Source organism: Artemia franciscana, chromosome 3 (assembly GCF_032884065.1).
Source record: "Artemia franciscana chromosome 3, ASM3288406v1, whole genome shotgun sequence".
NCBI lineage: Eukaryota > Metazoa > Arthropoda > Branchiopoda > Anostraca > Artemiidae > Artemia > Artemia franciscana.
In genome coordinates this window covers 1,780,871-1,798,629 of record NC_088865.1, presented here as the reverse complement: position 1 = coordinate 1,798,629, position 17,759 = coordinate 1,780,871, and the positions used below count along the sequence as shown (strand labels likewise).

Sequence of the window (17,759 nt, the reverse complement as noted above, 5' to 3'; positions counted from 1 at the left end):
GGAATGGGTATGTAATGGGTATATTTCATTAAAGAATGTGGTATATTTAGAGAATGGGTTAAACCTATAAAGTAAGAGAAAAGCTAAAAATTAGTTCATTAGTTATAATCTAAGATTCTTATAAAAAGTAACTTCTCTAGTTGGCCAAACTATTAATAATTTAAACAGTAAATAATAAAAGAAGTTCCGATAAATCATCAAGGATAACTTCAGATATTTTTAGACAGGGCAATTCTCTTCGCAAGTCACACAGGCCAAGTAGGAAAAAAGTTTCATAGTCGATGACAAAGGATCCAAATTTAAACAGAATGCCAATTATAATATAATTAATAAATTTATTTTTAGCTTTCGATTTACTATATCGGCCCCCCCCTCTAAGTATGCTACAATTCCAAGCTATCGAACCATTTTACATGGGGGCCGGGCATCAAGTACATACACGTCAAAATTATAAGATGTAATACAAAAAGGAAAGGTAAGTTCCATTGCAAGAGTGAGAACAATCTAAATTTCACTAATAACTGATATTAACTTTAATCTTTTTTCAATTTGTTCAAATAAAAATAGAAATAGCATGAAAACAAGGATTCGTACTAAAAATTTTCCAATAAGCTCTCTAACCTTTTAATAAAAAAGATTCTGACATAATGACACGTACAAGCTCATCCCTCCAAATCACAGCACCAAGCGTTTTGATGCTGATTCTCAAGAAGCTATAGGGATCAACATTTTTTTTAGTGGACACTAAAAGGATTCTTCCGATAAACCATCAAGGATAGCAACAATGAAAGCGCTGAAGAAACGGTATCAAACACCGCGTTTAGTTTTTGTAAAGAGGCTGCATAAAGTCATTTGCAAAGTCTTTTTCACAATGTCCTCATAGTTGGTAGATTACCCTATTTATTGGTAGACGACGTTTCTGCTAGAATATGTTAATCCTGGTGGGAGTGATCTCATCTAGGTAATACGTGACTCTGTATTATATTTCAACTACAGTCACTTGCCACAGAGCCAGGGATTTGGTTCTGGTAATGAGATTGTGCGAAAGCCCCTCAATGATGATCCAAACAGCAAGAAGAGAAGAGAAGGGGGGAAGATCCCCTCCAATGCTTTTGACTCTTCGAAAGAGCACTAAAGCTTCTGATTACCAATCCAACTAGCCCCCTCCAAAATTTATATGACCAAGCTAACTTACAATCATTGCCCTGAAGGCTGGGGGGATTTATCCGCAAAGACATAATTTCCGAACCTTTAAAATACGTTGAATAAAATGTCTATATCAAAATTTGAATTGGAAGCGTTTGGTGAATGATGGGCGTGGGGGTTATTAGCCCTCCGATCCCTTTCGAATAACAAAATAGGCGCTAGTCCTCTCAATTTTCAATCGAATGAACCCTTTTTGGAGGTTCTGCGACAAAGTTTTGAAGTTTCTGCGACAAAGTTTTCTTATGAAAAACCTTATATACCCAAACGGTGTAACTTACAACCCTTGTCTTGAGGGCTGTGGGGGAGTGTTATCCTCAAACACATAATTTTCAGACCTTTAAACTGCGTTGAACAAAATTGCTATATTGAAACGTTGATCGAAAGTGTTCGGGGAAATAATGGGCGTGGGGGGTGATTCACCCTTCGATTTCATTTTTGACTATTTTAAAGAGCGCTAGCCCTCTTTTCGAATGAGCCCTTTTTGAAATTTCTACAGCAACGCTTTCTGTAAAAATCTTATATGCCCTCAGTGCGTAAATTACAATATTTACCTTGAGGCATGTGGAGTGGGGCTATCATCCTCAAAGACATAATTTCTGGACCTTTAAAATATGTTGAATAAAATGTCTATATCAAAATTTCAATTGGAAGTTTTGGGGGAATTGATGGGTGCGGGGGGTGGGGTCGTTTGATCTCTGGTCACTTTCTACTAATAAAACTCAATTTTCAATTGAATGAGCCCTTTTGAAAGTTTCTACGTCAACGCTTTCTATAAAAAGCATAAAATGCCCCTAGGGAATAACAACCCTTTTTCTGAGGGCTGTGGGGGGAGTGTCATCCTCAAAGACATAAATTCCAGACCTTTAAACTACGTCGAACGAACTGGCTATACCAAAATGTCGATCGAAAGTGTTTGGCGAAATGATTGGCGTGGGGTGCATTAACCCTCTGATCTCACTTTCATCTATTGTAAAGAGTAGTAGCCCTCTCAATTTCCAATTGAATAAGCCCTTTTTGAAGTTTCTACGAAAATAATTTTTATAAGAACCTTATATACCCCCAGGGAATAACTTACAACCCTTGTCCTGAATGCCGTGGGGGTATCATCCTCAAAGACATAAATTCCAAACCTTTCAACTACGTTGAAAAAATGGCTGTATCATAATGTTGGTTGGAAGTTTAGGGGAAATGATTGATGCGGGGGGAGGGGGTCTTTCGCCATCCAATCACTTTCATCTATTAAAAAGGGAACTAGCCCTCTCTATTTCCAATCGAATGGACCCTTTTTGAAGTTTCTGCAACAATATTTTCTATAGAAAGCCTTATACGCCCCCAGGGCATAAATTAGAACATTTTTCTTTAGGTCTTTGGAGGGGGGATGTCATCCTCAAAGACATAATTTCCGGACCTTTCAAATAAGTTGAACAAAATGAACAAATAACATAATTGACATAACAACATAATTGAACAAAATGGCTATCTCAAAATTTTGATTGGATGTGTTTGGAGAAATGGTGAGTGAGGGAGGGGGATTAGTTTCCCTCCAATTACTTTCGAATAATGAAAAGGGCTCTAGCCCTTTCAATTTCCAATTGAATCCGCCCTTTTTGAAGTTTCTGCGACAACTCCTTCGATACGAGGTAACCTGGTCTAAAACAAAGCAAAAAAAAATAACAATACATTGTCCCAACATAGGTCTTTACTCAGGGAGCGCTATTGCACTGCCTATGATTAAATTTTTCTTGTTAATCAATTGTTTTTAACTTTGTATTTAATTCTTATTTCTGTGGTACTTTACAGTAAAGATCTTTTCCTTTTGATATTATCCCTTGAGACTTGCCGTCCAACCCGTTGGACGGGTTGGACGGCTTTGCTATGTCTATGTACAATCTGAGAGCTTTAAAGTAATAACACATTTATAAATATAAACTTTTATTATTAATCAATGTATTAAACACAAAGAAGTTCGAAATTATGTCACACACCTTTCTAAAGATGATTTCGAAAGAAAAAAAGCATCTACATAATAGCATTTTTATTGTACTTTTGATGTGCATTTTGCAACGAAAATAGATAGTTAAAAATATACCCTTAAGAGACGTATATGTTATTGCTTTCTTTGTTCATAGGAGAGGGGTAGGAAATACCCTTAAATTTTCCTGTGGAACCCCCAGAAAAATGGAAATAGTAACCATCGGCGTACTTCTTGCATTTATCGAAGTAATCATGCATTGAAGAGTTTATGTCTTAAACTTATCTTTTATCAAATCTAGAATTGAAATACAAAGTGAAAGGCATCTTAATTTAGTGACAGGCAATATTAAAATATGCTCAAAGGGACAATTGAACACCAAACGGTTTTCTTGTCAAATTTAGTAGATTCTTAGGTTTAAAAAACATAAAATCTAAGATATAGGAAAATACAATTATAAGAAACACTTAAAAGAAAAATACAAGAGCATAAAAAAAAGAGCCCAAACTGCTTCACAAGGGTGCAAAAATACAAGAAAAGGGTTAAAATATGTTTCCATATATATATATGGTGTCAGTAAATGAACATAAACCTAAAAAAAAGACAAAAGAATCAGGTTTAGTTCAGACTAAATTTAAGAACTAAACAAAATAACTTGGAAGCAATATCAAATTACTATTACAATGGAAACCAAATCTAACTTATGATAATTGGTAAAGCAGAAACTTGCATGACCATAAATATTTTTTTAAATTAGAACAAATTCAAGGTTTAATTTTAATAAATAAAATAAACTCCCAATAGTTATACAATTTTTGGTAGTAGATGGCACCAACAAACTGAAAGATGGTAGAAAATCCGAAAAAAATTAAGCTAAAAACATTTATAACACAAAACAGTTGAGAAGGGTGTAACTTTCCATTGAAGGTATAGTTGTCATAAGGAGCCAATGGATTTATAATCCATTTAATTATAATTTAATTATAATATTTAATTATAATCCATAATTAATTATAATCCATAATTAATTATAATCCATAATTTGTAAACAGCCAAAAGAAAATTCTTACAAAATAGCAGTTTTTGGATAGGAATGGATGAAGCAGTTCAGAAAATAAGCAAAAACATATGACGAGCAAGGGGTCCAAGAAGGAATAGCTATTCCTTTGAAGTTGTTGTTGTCTTTAGGTACCGACATATAATTAGCTTAAATTATTACGGAATTTACCTAATTAGTGTTAACAGTTCAAGGTGCCAACACCGAAAAAATGTGAAACTGCCTTAATAGGTGTATATTTTGAAAGAATCTAAAGAATAATTTTAAAAAATTGCGGTTTTCAGGCATGAAAAGAGCTAACATGGGTCTAGAGGGAATGAAAAACGCTCTATTTGGTGTGTTTGGTATTTTATGGCCAAAAGAATAACTTTAAGATTCACTTATGTAGTTTACCTTAATAAGTCTCTTGAATCATTTCATTTATATCCTTAATGAAATGATAAGGACATTTTTTTTCAGATATTGTAAATTTTTACTTTATCTCCCCCTTTGGCATAGCAATGGTAAGATAATTCGTAAGTTTGATGTCCCTGATATAAGTGCAAAGTCGGCCTTCCTGCATGGAAGGTTGTCGGAATCAGCTTTTTGTTGTTTATCGCCTCATCATCCTTCGGTTAATCTCATTGTAGCGTAGTGTTTTTTCTATTTGTAGTGTATTTTATTTGCATTGTATTTCATTTCCCTTTTTTTGTATGTGTTACTCCACAAGTGCCATAACTTGTTATGATGTGGGTTATAAATAAATTATTATTATTATCATGTTTGTTCTTCCAGCACAATATTCAAAAAAACAATATACTAGAACAATATAGCCTACCGACCCAAATAGTTGGCACAATATTCAACGCTTTTTACTCTTCTTCACAGTTTCACTATATTTTAATTTGTCTCTAATTCTTTTCAGTGTTGTCAATTCAGAAGAAGAAGATGTTAGGCCATATTTTACAGAATTTAATAAGTTCATCCAAGCGGGCATTGCTCAGAAACAAAATATTTTGGTACATGATGTTAACTGCGCCTCAAGAGGGCCGACTTTCGTTATCCAGTATCTAATACAGGTACTTTCTTCTTTTTTTTTCACATGATGTTTTCGAAGTTTCCAAAAAGGAAACATTTCTTTAAAAAAAAGAAGTTTTAATGATTGATTGCAATATGGATTTTTTAATATAGATATCTAATGAATCTTTCGGTGTAAAATCATCTAAATTGCCAAATATATTAAGTTTATATAACAAATACATCCAATAATAAATTTGTAATATTGACCTATTCGTAATCGTAATTTGTAAATTACTAGTCTTAATTTGTAAATTGACCTATTCCATGCATATCTGCCCTGCAAGTTGAAATGTTCTAAACAATAACAAATAGTTGTTTCTTTAATAGACATTTATAAATGATTGTGTTCAATTATAAAGTTGTATTACAGGTACGAAATTTTTCAGCATTACCTCGGAATATTCAAAATAGCAAAAAATTGGTACAGTTTTAACACAGGTTTTTCCCATAGTACATTTTAACACGAGTATGTAACACGAGAAGTAAAGGAACTCGAGGTTGACCCGAATAATTTTTTTTCTTTTTAAAATTTCGTGAACTAACCGGTATATCTGTGCTTTTCAAGCACCCCAATGTATGTCAAGAAATTCTGCACCTACGAGAATTAATCTCGATTTTTATTTTCATAAGTTGTTCCAATAAAAAAGCAACTCCGATAAACATTTATTTTCCAATTAAAAACAAACAAAAAACCATCCAAAACAAACCCAGAGTACGGGGTTGTTTCAGACATGCCACGGGTTGCTTCGAACACCTTACATTATAGTTATAAACTTTGAATTATTATTAAACATCTTAATACAAAACTTCTTTAGCGAATGTTAACTTGGAACGCTCATAGTTGAAGCTGAGACATCGTGACAACCAATTTCTGTTACACATCCAATATAGAAAACGTTTCCTTTTTCTGATAAAGAATTTCACGAGCACAAAGTCATCAGCGGTTAGGACATTCACATGAGAGAGTTCTTCCGGTTCTGTTTCTCCGAGATGTAGAGATTCATCAGAACTGTCATCAATGGATATACGTTCTTGTAACTCATCCTTGCTATCTTCACCCCGGTTAGCCACGCTCAGTTTTCTTGCTTTCTTTGTAAGGGTGACGATAACTTTCTTCTGAGATCTTTTTCTATTTTCTGCCAATCGCTCTAGTTCCTCCTGTTCCGGTGTTTCTGCAAGTATCCTAATTTTTCTCTTTGTGTTATTCCTCTACCCTTGGCATTTGTAGGTGGCACACGGGGAAATGATCTTAGCTGCTCGGGAGTTACAGGGAAGATTACAAAAGGCCCTTGAGTTTCTTCAGTACCTCAGTACCCATGTGGATCTGGCAAAGCAGGTTGAGAATGGCTGTACAGTAATTCACAATCTCTAGCTGAAGCAGCAGATAAGTCGGCACAGCAGAAGGGGTTGTGGTTGAATGGCCCAGTCCAAGCCTTCTGAAGCCAGCCACAATGTTCCTCATGCTGAACTTCTCGAGGTATCGAACATGGCTGAGCTCCACTACCTCATATATAGAGATACAGTGGCCTGGATGGAGGTTCAACCAGTCACTAAAGCTGCTTCTCAACGCTGCTTTGAATGGTCCGTAGACCAAAACATCTATAGATTGCAAGCGATGCGAGCAGTGAGGTGGGAAGGTAAATAAGATTACCCCTTTTCTTTGCAGTGGTTGACTACTTTGATGTTAATACATTTTGACTGTCATAATTGCCCATTAAAAACAAAGTTATGTTTTCTTTTGATGATCTATTAGGCTTCACAGAATGTTTCATTGTGTCGAAGTAGGTGTTAGATTTAATCCAACTAGTTGGATGATTTGGTCCCAAAGCCCCAGGGGAAACATCTTTCAGCGTCCGTGGTTGGAAATTAACCCTTGGAAAGACAAAACCGGAGGTAGTGCTTACTTGTAGCACTAATAAAACACACTATTGTTACATTTGGACCACGTTCTACTGTTGTCATCTGGGCCACTTGCTTCTGGGCCTTGTGGACAAACACACTAGGAGACAGTAATATAGTTGGTACACCTGTATCCTCGGTGTTCCAAGTATGGTCTGGAGGGATTTGATATTTAGCATAGAGTAAGGGAAGGTTATCAAAGAATCTCCCTATAGCCATTTCGTTGAAACCACTTACTCTAGCTTGACTTGTTGCCTCGGGAGATCCAATAGAAATCTCACTGTTCCGCTTGAAGAATGCAGTTATCCAGTCTGCTCGAGCATGTGCCTTGATTTCCCAGGATGAAGTGTATCGGATTTTATTGGCTTGAGCAAAACGATAAGCGTGCTTGTGAGCTTCAATGGTGGTTAAGCCGTGATTAATTGTGGAAGTTGTTTGAAAGTAGTCTGAAAGCGCCTTCTCCTCGCTTGGCTTCAAGACTCTCCTGTTATGAACTATCTTCTCTGAAAAAGTGAAATCAAGACCTGATGCCCTCTCTGTGACTGGGACTTGTATTAGATATTGGGTTTGTGACTCCGCTGCTGCTGAAGTCGCTACTTGGTCTTCTAATGATGTTTCAGCTATAGTATTAGAAAAATTCTTTGAAGTTTAACATAACCCTGTGATGTGGATTTCTTAACGCCAAAATCCTTGGTAGCTTTTTGAATTGAAATAATTTCAAGGAAAACTGTTTTGCCCTTTTCATATTCTCCATATCCGGTAGTGGGCGATATTGCTTCCGTAAAAACTATCTTCGCATCTGAAAAGCTAATAGGCTACTTACTTTTGTTTCAAATCATTGGTAATTTCTTAACTGTTAAGTTTGGCGAACCATTATTTGGATAGACGAATCAGTAAATAGTTTACTTATTTATTTCCCATGCATTCGAAAGGAGCGGTCAACGTACAAGTAGTTGTATTCTTAATATTAATAGTAGCAGTAGTAGCAGTAGTAGTAGCGGTAGTGGTGGCAGTAGTCGTAGCATTAGTAATAGTAGTAGCATGACATATTGCATGTTAGTCAACCAAACATCCCTCTCTTTATTTCCTGAAAGTTGCAACTTCATTCCTAAGGCCATCCCTGAGATACACCCTTTTGACAATGTGCATGCACATAGTATGCTTCTATTCAGTTCATCTTCCCCCTCAACAGCCCCAAAATATTTACCTTCTTACCCTTAATCTTAGTAGTAGTGGTAGTCATAGTAGCAGCATTAAGAGTAGGAAGAGGAGTAGAATCAGTAATAGTAGCAGCGGTATTATTATTTGTAGTATTAGTAGCAGTAGTAGTAGTAATAGTAGTATTAGTATTAGTGATTTAGTTGTATATTCAGACATTAAAAAAAATGGAATAGTGAAAGAAAAACAAAATTTAAACTTACTATCAGGCTGTCAAATTAACCCTCTTTCTTTTTGTTGTCCTATTCAACTAAATAAAATGAACTGGTTCAAAATAAATTTCGTCACAGAGGAATCTTTTCAAATAGTTCGTGATAACAAAAAAAAGAAGTAAAAAGTGGCTTGGACCAGTTTTCACCAAAACTAAAAATAGAATTCTCATTACAATTGCTACATCGGCAATATTGGCTTTGTATGCTTATTTTGAATATATAAAATTATTTCAGTTTATTGTTACCTACCCAAAACCAAAAATTTAAAAAAATTTGCCTGATTTATGAAAAAAGTGGAAACACCCCCAAAAAAGCAAGCAATCTTAATGGAAATCCCAATAGGTACATCATGTTAGAGAACCCTGCCATAGATGTTTCAAGCTCCAGCCTTCAAAATAAGGAATTTTGTTGTTTTTTTTTCAGAAGAAACATCATCACGCATGTTTATAAGCTCCTTTTTAAGTGACCACACAGATTGGGTCAGGGAAAAGTTTCGTTTTCTGCCGTTTTAGGACAGAGTGAGGCGTGGAGGAGGAAAAGCCCCTTTCGTATACGGAGTAATTTCTGTTCTTTTTGAGTTTGAATGTTGCTCCTTATTTTCATTTAAAAAAAACTTGTTTTTTTATTTAATTTCTGGACGTTTTTGAATTAATGCATGTTTTGATCTTGGCTCTCCGCACATAATTAAAACGAAATTTGCATATTATTTTTTTTTGGCTAAATGGCCTTCTCATAGTTTTAATCGAAAGATTTTGAGAAAAAAGGAGTGAGGGAGGAGGCCTAGTTGCCCTCCAATTTTTATTACTTAAAAATGCAACTAGAACTCTTAAGTTTTTTATGAACGTTTTCATTAGTAAAAAATGTACGTAACTTACAAATTAGCTTACGTAAAAAGCTTCTATATTCGTACGTTTTTATTGTGTAAATGAGGAGTTTCACCCCTTGTCGATATCTCGCTCTTTACACTAAAGCTTAAATATTGTCCCAATTCCTTAAGAATGACCTCTGAATCACGAAGGCCGGAGAATAAATAGTTGAAATTACTAAAAATACTTCAGCTTAAAGAGTGAGGTATTACGAGGAGGTAAAACCCTCATATGCGTAATAATTTTTGTTCGTTTCAAGTTTTAATGCTGCTCCTTACTTTCAGTAGAAAAAAACTTTTCATATTTATTTTTTCATTGTTTTTTCAAATAATGCTAGAAAATCCTGCGCCCCCTTCATTGAAATTCTCTTCCCCCACGAGAAGTTCCTCCATGGAATTATCCTCCCATATAAACCTCCCCCTCAACACTTCCCCCTTAAGCCAAAAAAGTCCCCCTGAAAACGTCTGTACACTTCCCAGTAGCCATTACTACATGTAAACACAGGTCAAAGTTTGTAACTTGCGGCCCCTACCGCGGGAACTGCGGGGGAGTAAGTCGTCCCCAAAGACATAGTTATTAGGTTTTTTGACTATGGTGAAGAAAATGGCTATCTCAGAATTTTGATTCGGTGACTTTGGGAAAAAATGACCGTGGGAGGGGGCCTAGGTGCCCTCCAATTTTTTGGTCACTCAAAAAGGGCACTCGAACTTTTAATTTCCGTTAGAATGAGCTCTCTTGCGACATTCTAGGACCACTGAGTCGATACGATCAACCCTGGGGAAAAAAACAAACAAAAAAACAACAAATAAACACGCATGCACGATCTGTCTTCTGGAAAAAATGCGAAATTCAACATTGTATGACGAAATTCAACATATGATTGTATGACTTTTAGGGGGTGTTTCTTCCTATTTTCTAAAATTAGGCAAATTTTCTCAGGCTCTTAACTTTCGATGGGTAAAACTAATCTTGATGAAACTTATATAATTAAAATGAACATTAAAATTCAATTCTTCTGATGTAACTATTGGTATCAAAATACCATTTTTTAGAGTTTCGGTTACTATTGTACCGGGTCGCTCCTTACTACAGTTCGTTACCACGAACTGTTTGTTGAAACAGTTCGTGGTAAGGAACTGTAAAAAAGAGTGGCGTGGCTCAATAGTAACCGAATCTCTAAACAAAATATTTTGATAGTAATGGATGTATCAAAAGAATCAGGTTATTATGCTGATTTGAAACACAAAAGTTTCAATAAGTTTAGTCTTACCCATCAAAGGCTACGAGCCTGAGAAAATCTGTCTGAATTTCGAAAAAAGGAAGAAAGATCCTTTGGAAGTCACAGAATTTTAATGAAAATCAAACCATCATATTCAGCACATCAAATGTCCCTATTGCAGAGGTTTCAAGCTCATATCTGCTAAAATGTGGAATTTTGTTATTTTTGCCAGAAGAAAGATCATGAATGCCTGTTTATTTGTTTTTTTGTTCTTTTCTCCAGGGGTCCTTTTATTGACCCAGTGGATCTAGAACATTCGGAGAGGGCTCATGTTAACGGAAATAAGAAGTTCTAGTGCCCTTTTTAAGTGACCGAAAAATTAGAGGACAACTCGGCCCCCTCTCACGTCCCTTTTCTTCAAATCGTCAGATTAAAATTTAGAGGATTTTCTTCGGAAAGGTTAAAGGCCCAATAACTATGTCTTTGGAGATAAAATATATAAGTTTCATTAAAAATGTGGAGTTTGTAATTTTTGTTAGAAGAAAGATCACGGGTGCCTGTTTATTTATTTTTTTTGTTTCGTTTTATTCCAAGAGAGATCGTATCGACCCAGTGGGCCTAAAACGTCGAGAGAGGGCTCATAGGCTTCCTCCCACGCCACTTTTTTTTCTAAAAATTGTCCCATGAAAATTTTGAGATAGCCTTTTTCTTCAGCATAGTTGAAAGGCCCAATTATCTATGTCTTTAGAGATAAAATGACCCTCTACAGTTCCTGTGGAAAATTTTTTAAGTTAAATTTAACTACTTTTTTGTTTGGTATTGGAAAGTATGCATACATTTTTTGGGCGGGGAGGGGAGGACGACTTTTATGCCGGGAGGATTTTCACAGGGAGAATTTTTCATGGAGAGGGAGGTTTCAAGGGGGTCAAATCTTCAGAGGAAGTTTTACACCGGGTGAATTTGCCACAATTCCTATACAAAATATCTTTCTGTATATTATTTTCTCTTTACCGATTCAATTTTATTCGTGAAGATGTTAAGGGTAATTGTCCAGTTTTAATTTTCTCCTGGACTGAATTGTCCAGAGCATATTTTTGTGGGGAGGGGAATTTTTCTGTGGAGGTGGAGCCAGGTATCCTGGTGTTAATTGAAAAACGCTCAGACATTAAACTTAAAAAAATAAGTTTTTTCTATTGAAAATAAGGAGCAACAATAAATTATTACGCATTTAAGAGGGGTTTCCCCCTCCTCAACACTTCGCTCTTTACGCTAAAGCTTTCAATTTTGTTCCTATTCTTAAAAACAACTCCTGAAACACAAGGGTCGTTTTATTAGAACAATAAGGAGCTTTTTGAAGTGCTGAAAAACTGTCGCGTGAAGAGCGATGTTTTGAGGAGGGAGCAACTCCCTCACAAACATCACTTTTTTTTTGTTTTTAATGTTGCTCCTTACTTTCAGTTGAAAAAAAAACTTTTTTTAATTTGATAAAGCTTAGAAACAAATATTTTTCTAGAGACAATGGAAAAAGTATGTCAACTAAAGTAAAAGTATATAAAAATGCAAAAAAGTAATTAATTGCGAAAAATACAAAAAACAATAGCCTACTAACAAAAACTAATATATAAACTCCCAGCATTCTGTTCTGTTGAGCAATGCCGAAGCGTTGGACGGGTATATTTAACAATATAGACAGTTTTGAACTTGGTCATCAAACAGCAAAATATTTATTGACTTTCGACTCAATTATTTATAAAATGTAACGTATTATCAAAGTAGTTTGTTCAAAGTAAAATATTAGAAGTAAAATTAAGAAAATCAAATAAAAATTTGTAATTCAATATTTTCAATCTAATTTTGAATACTAAAAACCAATATATTCGACATCTTTATACTTCATAACCGTATAAAATTAAATAAAAAAACAAGTTTTTTTTAACTGAAAGTAAGGAGCGACATTAAAACTTAAACGAACAGAAATTACTTCGTATATGAAAGAGGCTGCTTCCTCATCAACGCCCCACTCTTTACGCTGAAGTTTGACTCTTTCTCTCAATTCTTCTTTTTAAAACAGTAAAAAACTTTAGCGTAAAGAGCGGGGCGTTGATGAGGAAGCAGCCTCTTTCATATACGAAGTAATTTCTGTTCGTTTAACTTTTAATGTCGCTCCTTACTTTCAGTTAAAAAAAACTTGTTTTTTAATTTAATTTCTTTATTTAATATACGAAGTAATTTCTGTTCGTTTTAAGTTTTAATGTCGTTCCTTACTTTCAGTTAAAAAAGCTTGTTTTTTTTAAATTTAATTTCTGAACGTTTTTGAATCAATGCGTGTTTTGATTTTGGCTCTCCGCAGAGGAATAATCAAAACGAAATTTGCATTTTTTTTTTTTTTTTTTTTTTTTTTTTTTTTTTTTTTTTTTTTTTTTTTTTTTTGCTAAATGTATTTCTCTTAATTTTGATCGAATGATTTTGAGAAAAAGAGCGGGGGAGGAAGCCTAGTTGCCCTCCGATTTTTTGGTTAATTAAAAAGGCAACTAGAACTTTTAATTTTTTACGAATCTTTTTATTAGTAAAAGATTTACGTAACTTATAAATTAGCTTACGTAAAGAACTTTTGTATTCTCATGTTTTTATTACATATATGAGGGGGTTCACCCCCTCGTCAGTACCTCGCTCTTTACACTAAAGCTTAAATTTTGTCCCAATTCATTAAAAATGACCCCTGAATCACAAAAGCCGTAGAATAAATAGTTGAAATTACTAAAAATACTTTAGCGTAAAGAGCGAGGTATTAGAAGGAGGTGAGCCCCTCATATGGGTAATAATTTCTGTTTGTTTTAAGTTTTAATGCTGTTCCTTACTTCCAGCTGAAAAAACTTTTTCATATATATTTTTTAATTTTTTTTTTTAAATAATGCTAGTAAATCCTGCGCTTCCTTCATGGAAATTTTCTTCTCCCATGACAAATTCTCGATGGAAAGTTCCCCCAGCATATCCCCCTCTTCTCAACCCCTCCCCCCAACCAAAAAAATCCTCCTGAAAACGCCTGTACACTTCTCAAAAACCATTACTATATGTAAGCACTGGTCAAAGTTTGTAACTTTTTGCCCCTCCCACGGGGACTGTGGGGGAATAAGTCGTCCCCAAAGACATAGGTTTTAGGTTTTTCGACTATGCTGAATAAAATGGCTATCTCAGAATTTTGATCCGTTGACTTTGGGAAAACAATTAGCGTGGGAGGGAGCCTAGGTGCCCTCCAATGTTTTTGGTCACTTAAAAAGGACACTAGAACTTTTCATTTCCGTTAGAATGAGCCCTCTTGCAACATTCTAGGACAACTGGGTCGATACGATCACCCCTGGGAAAAAAAAACAACAAATAAACACGCATCCGTAATCTGCCTTCTGGCAAGAAATGCAAAATACCACATTTTTGTATATAGGAGCTTGAAACTTCTACAGTAGAGTTCTCTGATACGCTGAATCTGATGGTGTGATTTTCGTTAAGATTCTATGACTTTTAGAGGGTGTTTCCCCTTATTTTCTAAAATAACGTAAATTTTTTCAGGCTCGTAACTTTTGATGGGTAAGACTAAACTTGATGCAACTTATATATTTAAAATCAGCATTAAAATACAATTCTTTTGATGTAGCTATTGGTATCAAAATTCCATTTTTTAGAGTTTTGGTTACTATTGTGCCGGGTCGCTCCTTACTACAGTTCGTTACCACGAACTGTTTGATTAAATATTTTTCGAAGCGACAACTAGATAAACAGATAAACAGCCCCCTAGATAAACTAGATAAACAGCCCCCTCTCATATACGAAATAGTTTCGGTTGGTTTCAGATAAATTTTATTCTAAATTTTGAGTTTCTTGTTAATAGTGCTCTGCATGCTGATTTATTTATTCAACTTTATTAGGTGTAAAATTCGAATGGATAATGGGTTACTATCCTTATTCTAATCCTTTTTTGGTCGTGAAATTAGCTAACTATCCCCAATTAGATCTCAAAAGGTATTGACTTGGTTACTGAGGTCACTATTTTAGTTAGATCCCCGTGCATAACACTAATATATCGGTTAAGTTTTATAAAGTGTCTAGCTAAGCAAACAATGATCTTTTTTATCTTCTTATTTGAAAAATATCTGCAACTATACACATTTTTTTTTATTTCAGATTAAGAAGATGTGCTACAAATCAGCTTTTGACCTAGTCTTGCAATGCTGTCCTGATCTCAGTATTTTCCCACCATTTTCTGAAGTTTTACTCAACCTCGATCGGTATCGTTGCAGAAGAAGTCCAAGTCCTTCATTTTACACAGAACGATTTCCCGAGTTGCGGGACAATGCTGGTTCCGAGTTTCAAAGCAAACGGGCTGACGCGTGGTGCTAAGGAACATTGCTGGCATGTATATCTGCATTTGTTGTAACAAAAATCAAAATTAAACCTAAAGGTTATTTTACGCTCATGTTTTCAAATAAATGAAATGACTATTATTCTTAAGTTTTTAGAAGTTTTGCTTAAAGTTTCACTGGTTTTATGACAAAATACCAGATATGTTTTTAGGCTCACGAGAAAGTTGGTAGCGAGCTTTGAAGCAGATATGCAGATGCATTATGAATAGATAAAACACGTGCAAACATTGCAAAGCATAATATATATTATAGTTTGTTTCTTTTTAATTTATTTGTAATTTACTGAAGCTTTTAAATTGTTTAATATTCCAAGCAAATTATGTATTTCACAATCTTTTTTATGCTATTTGTTTTCGAATGGTGAATTTAAAGTTCATAAATTTTATATATTTGGAAACGAGTATGAAAAGTCTATTTTTCCGAATTATCTTTACATATTTATTTATTATTAAAGGATGCTTTTCGTTTCTTGCAAACTTATTATATTGCAAAAACTTTATATTGCAAAACAATATAAAAAGGAAAAAAAAGAAAATAACTATATAAAAAGTACAACAATATAAAAAGCAATGCAAAAAAGAAAATAACAAAAAAAAAAAAAAAATATAAAAAGCAAAACACTATAAAAGCATATAACAAGCAATGCGAAATAGTGTAAAAAAGAGAAAAAAAAGAAAATAGCATTAAAAAGCAAAACAATATAAAAAAATATATAAAGAAATGTTAAATAATATAAAAAGGGGAAAAATAAAGACATGAAAATACAAAAAGTAAAACAATATAAAATAATGTTAAAAGAAATGCAAGACACTGTAAAAAGGAGAAAAAGAAAATAACAATATAAAAAGCAAAATAATATAATGCCATAGAAAAAGCAATGAAAAACAATGTAAAATGGAGAAAAAAAGAAAATAGCAATAAAAAAGCATAACAATATAAAATAATATAAAAAGGAGATAAAAAATAAAGTAACAACATATAATGCAATGCGAGACAATATAAAAAGGAGAAAAAAAGAAAATAACAATACAAAAGGCAAATCAATGCAAAACAGCGTAAAAAGCAATACAAAAAAAAATAAAAAGGAGGAAAAAAGAAAATAAAAAATTACCACAAAAATACACAATGGACAGCGAACTTCATACATAACTGAATGGTCAGAACTGGGTCGTATGGACCCAAATGGTCTTGCGTATTACGTAATAGGCTAAGCGCCAGTTCAGCTATCTGCGTCAGTGTACCTGAGAGTAGATACTTGTCAACAATTTTTCTGTCTCGGTATTGCATAGTGTCTGTACAAAATTAAGCTTTTAATTTAGTTAATTTAGCGTTCTTAGGGGGGAAAATTCTATGAGGTAAAACAAAACACGTTTTAGTATTAGAAATCAAAAATTTAATATCTTTCAAATAGGTGAAGATTCGTAATTCACCTTCTCACTCGTTTCATTGTGAGGAATGGCCGTCATTAAAAAATGTCATCACTATCGCAAGTAAAACACAAAATATAATTTAATATTTTAAATAGAAAATTTTATATTTTGCACGGAGGTGAGAATTTGTAATTTACTCTCCCCTTCATTTGATTGAGAAGAATTTAGTAAGGACTAATCTAAGCCGTCGTCTAAAATAAAACAATCTTGGATGTTAAGCTAACTAACGACAACCCACTGCGGCACTAAGGCACCAGAGGCCACATAGTTACGCGCTTCTACTCCACCCCCTTACCTTAGACCATAGATTTTCCAAAGCCAGGAAGGGTGCATTGGGCGTCTACTAAACTTCGCCAGACATCACGAAGCTGAGCTGCAGCTCTAAGGTCCTCCCACTACGTTTGAAAATACATCTCCCTACACTCAGATCCTGTTCATGCTATCGTCACAAGGCGTGTCTTGGTTGACCTATTTTGTGCCTTCCTTTAGGACCACTCTTAAAATGTACATGGAGTCAATCTTCTGGCATACAAAGGACATGGCCAAGATACTTCCATCATCTAAATTCCAGAAGATCAGTAACTACTTGTTGACTGGCTTACAGGTTAACTATTATGTTTGTGATTCATTTGCTGCCACGATAAGCTCAGTATTCTTCTAAGGCAAGTGTTTTCAGAGGCTACGACGCGTTTCTCTATTTGGACATTTAGTTTTCTGCATTCACTCGCCACCTCCTATGAAGTTAAAATTTCCTTTCCATCCTTCCTTATGAGCTATTCCCATCCCATTCTTGAACAACCTGCATTTCTTTTGCCTACACATGTAAGGACAAAAATAGTATGCTTTGGCAATCGGCCCATCTTTCATCCATAATTTGTGGTCCCAGTTATCTCAAACTTTCGTTCATTATAGCCCTGGAGAAAGTAGGATAGACCCCAATTTTTCGCACAGCTTGCTGTGTGACATAGGTTCAGCCAAACGAGTAACTAAAACTATCCATATACAATTCCTCAGGAAAATATTTGTAAAATATTTCCTCTGCATCTGTCTTCCGAAGCGCTCATTTTTTAGAGCCATATTTGACGTTTTTCACTACTGTAGCTTCCAATACTTTAATGTTGGCTCATAAACTTGTCTTCCTGTTCTTCCAAAAATTGTTCAACTATGAGGATACACTGTGGGTCTTGACTATTCTGCTTATATATA

The 17,759-nt window shown here is 34.5% G+C and overlaps 1 protein-coding gene across 3 annotated transcripts in view; it reads left to right on the top strand.

Annotated features, from left to right (window-relative positions):
* LOC136024731 (uncharacterized) overlaps positions 1-17,347 on the top strand; it is an 82,425-nt gene extending 65,078 nt beyond the window's left edge. For all 3 annotated transcript variants that reach the window (XM_065700161.1, XM_065700162.1, XM_065700163.1), the window contains 2 exons: positions 5,140-5,293; positions 14,885-17,347. In XM_065700161.1, the coding sequence (XP_065556233.1) occupies positions 5,140-5,293; positions 14,885-15,100 (370 nt within the window). In that variant the 3' untranslated portion in view covers positions 15,101-17,347. The remainder of the gene's footprint in view (positions 1-5,139; positions 5,294-14,884) is intronic.
* Positions 17,348-17,759: the final 412 nt, after the last annotated feature.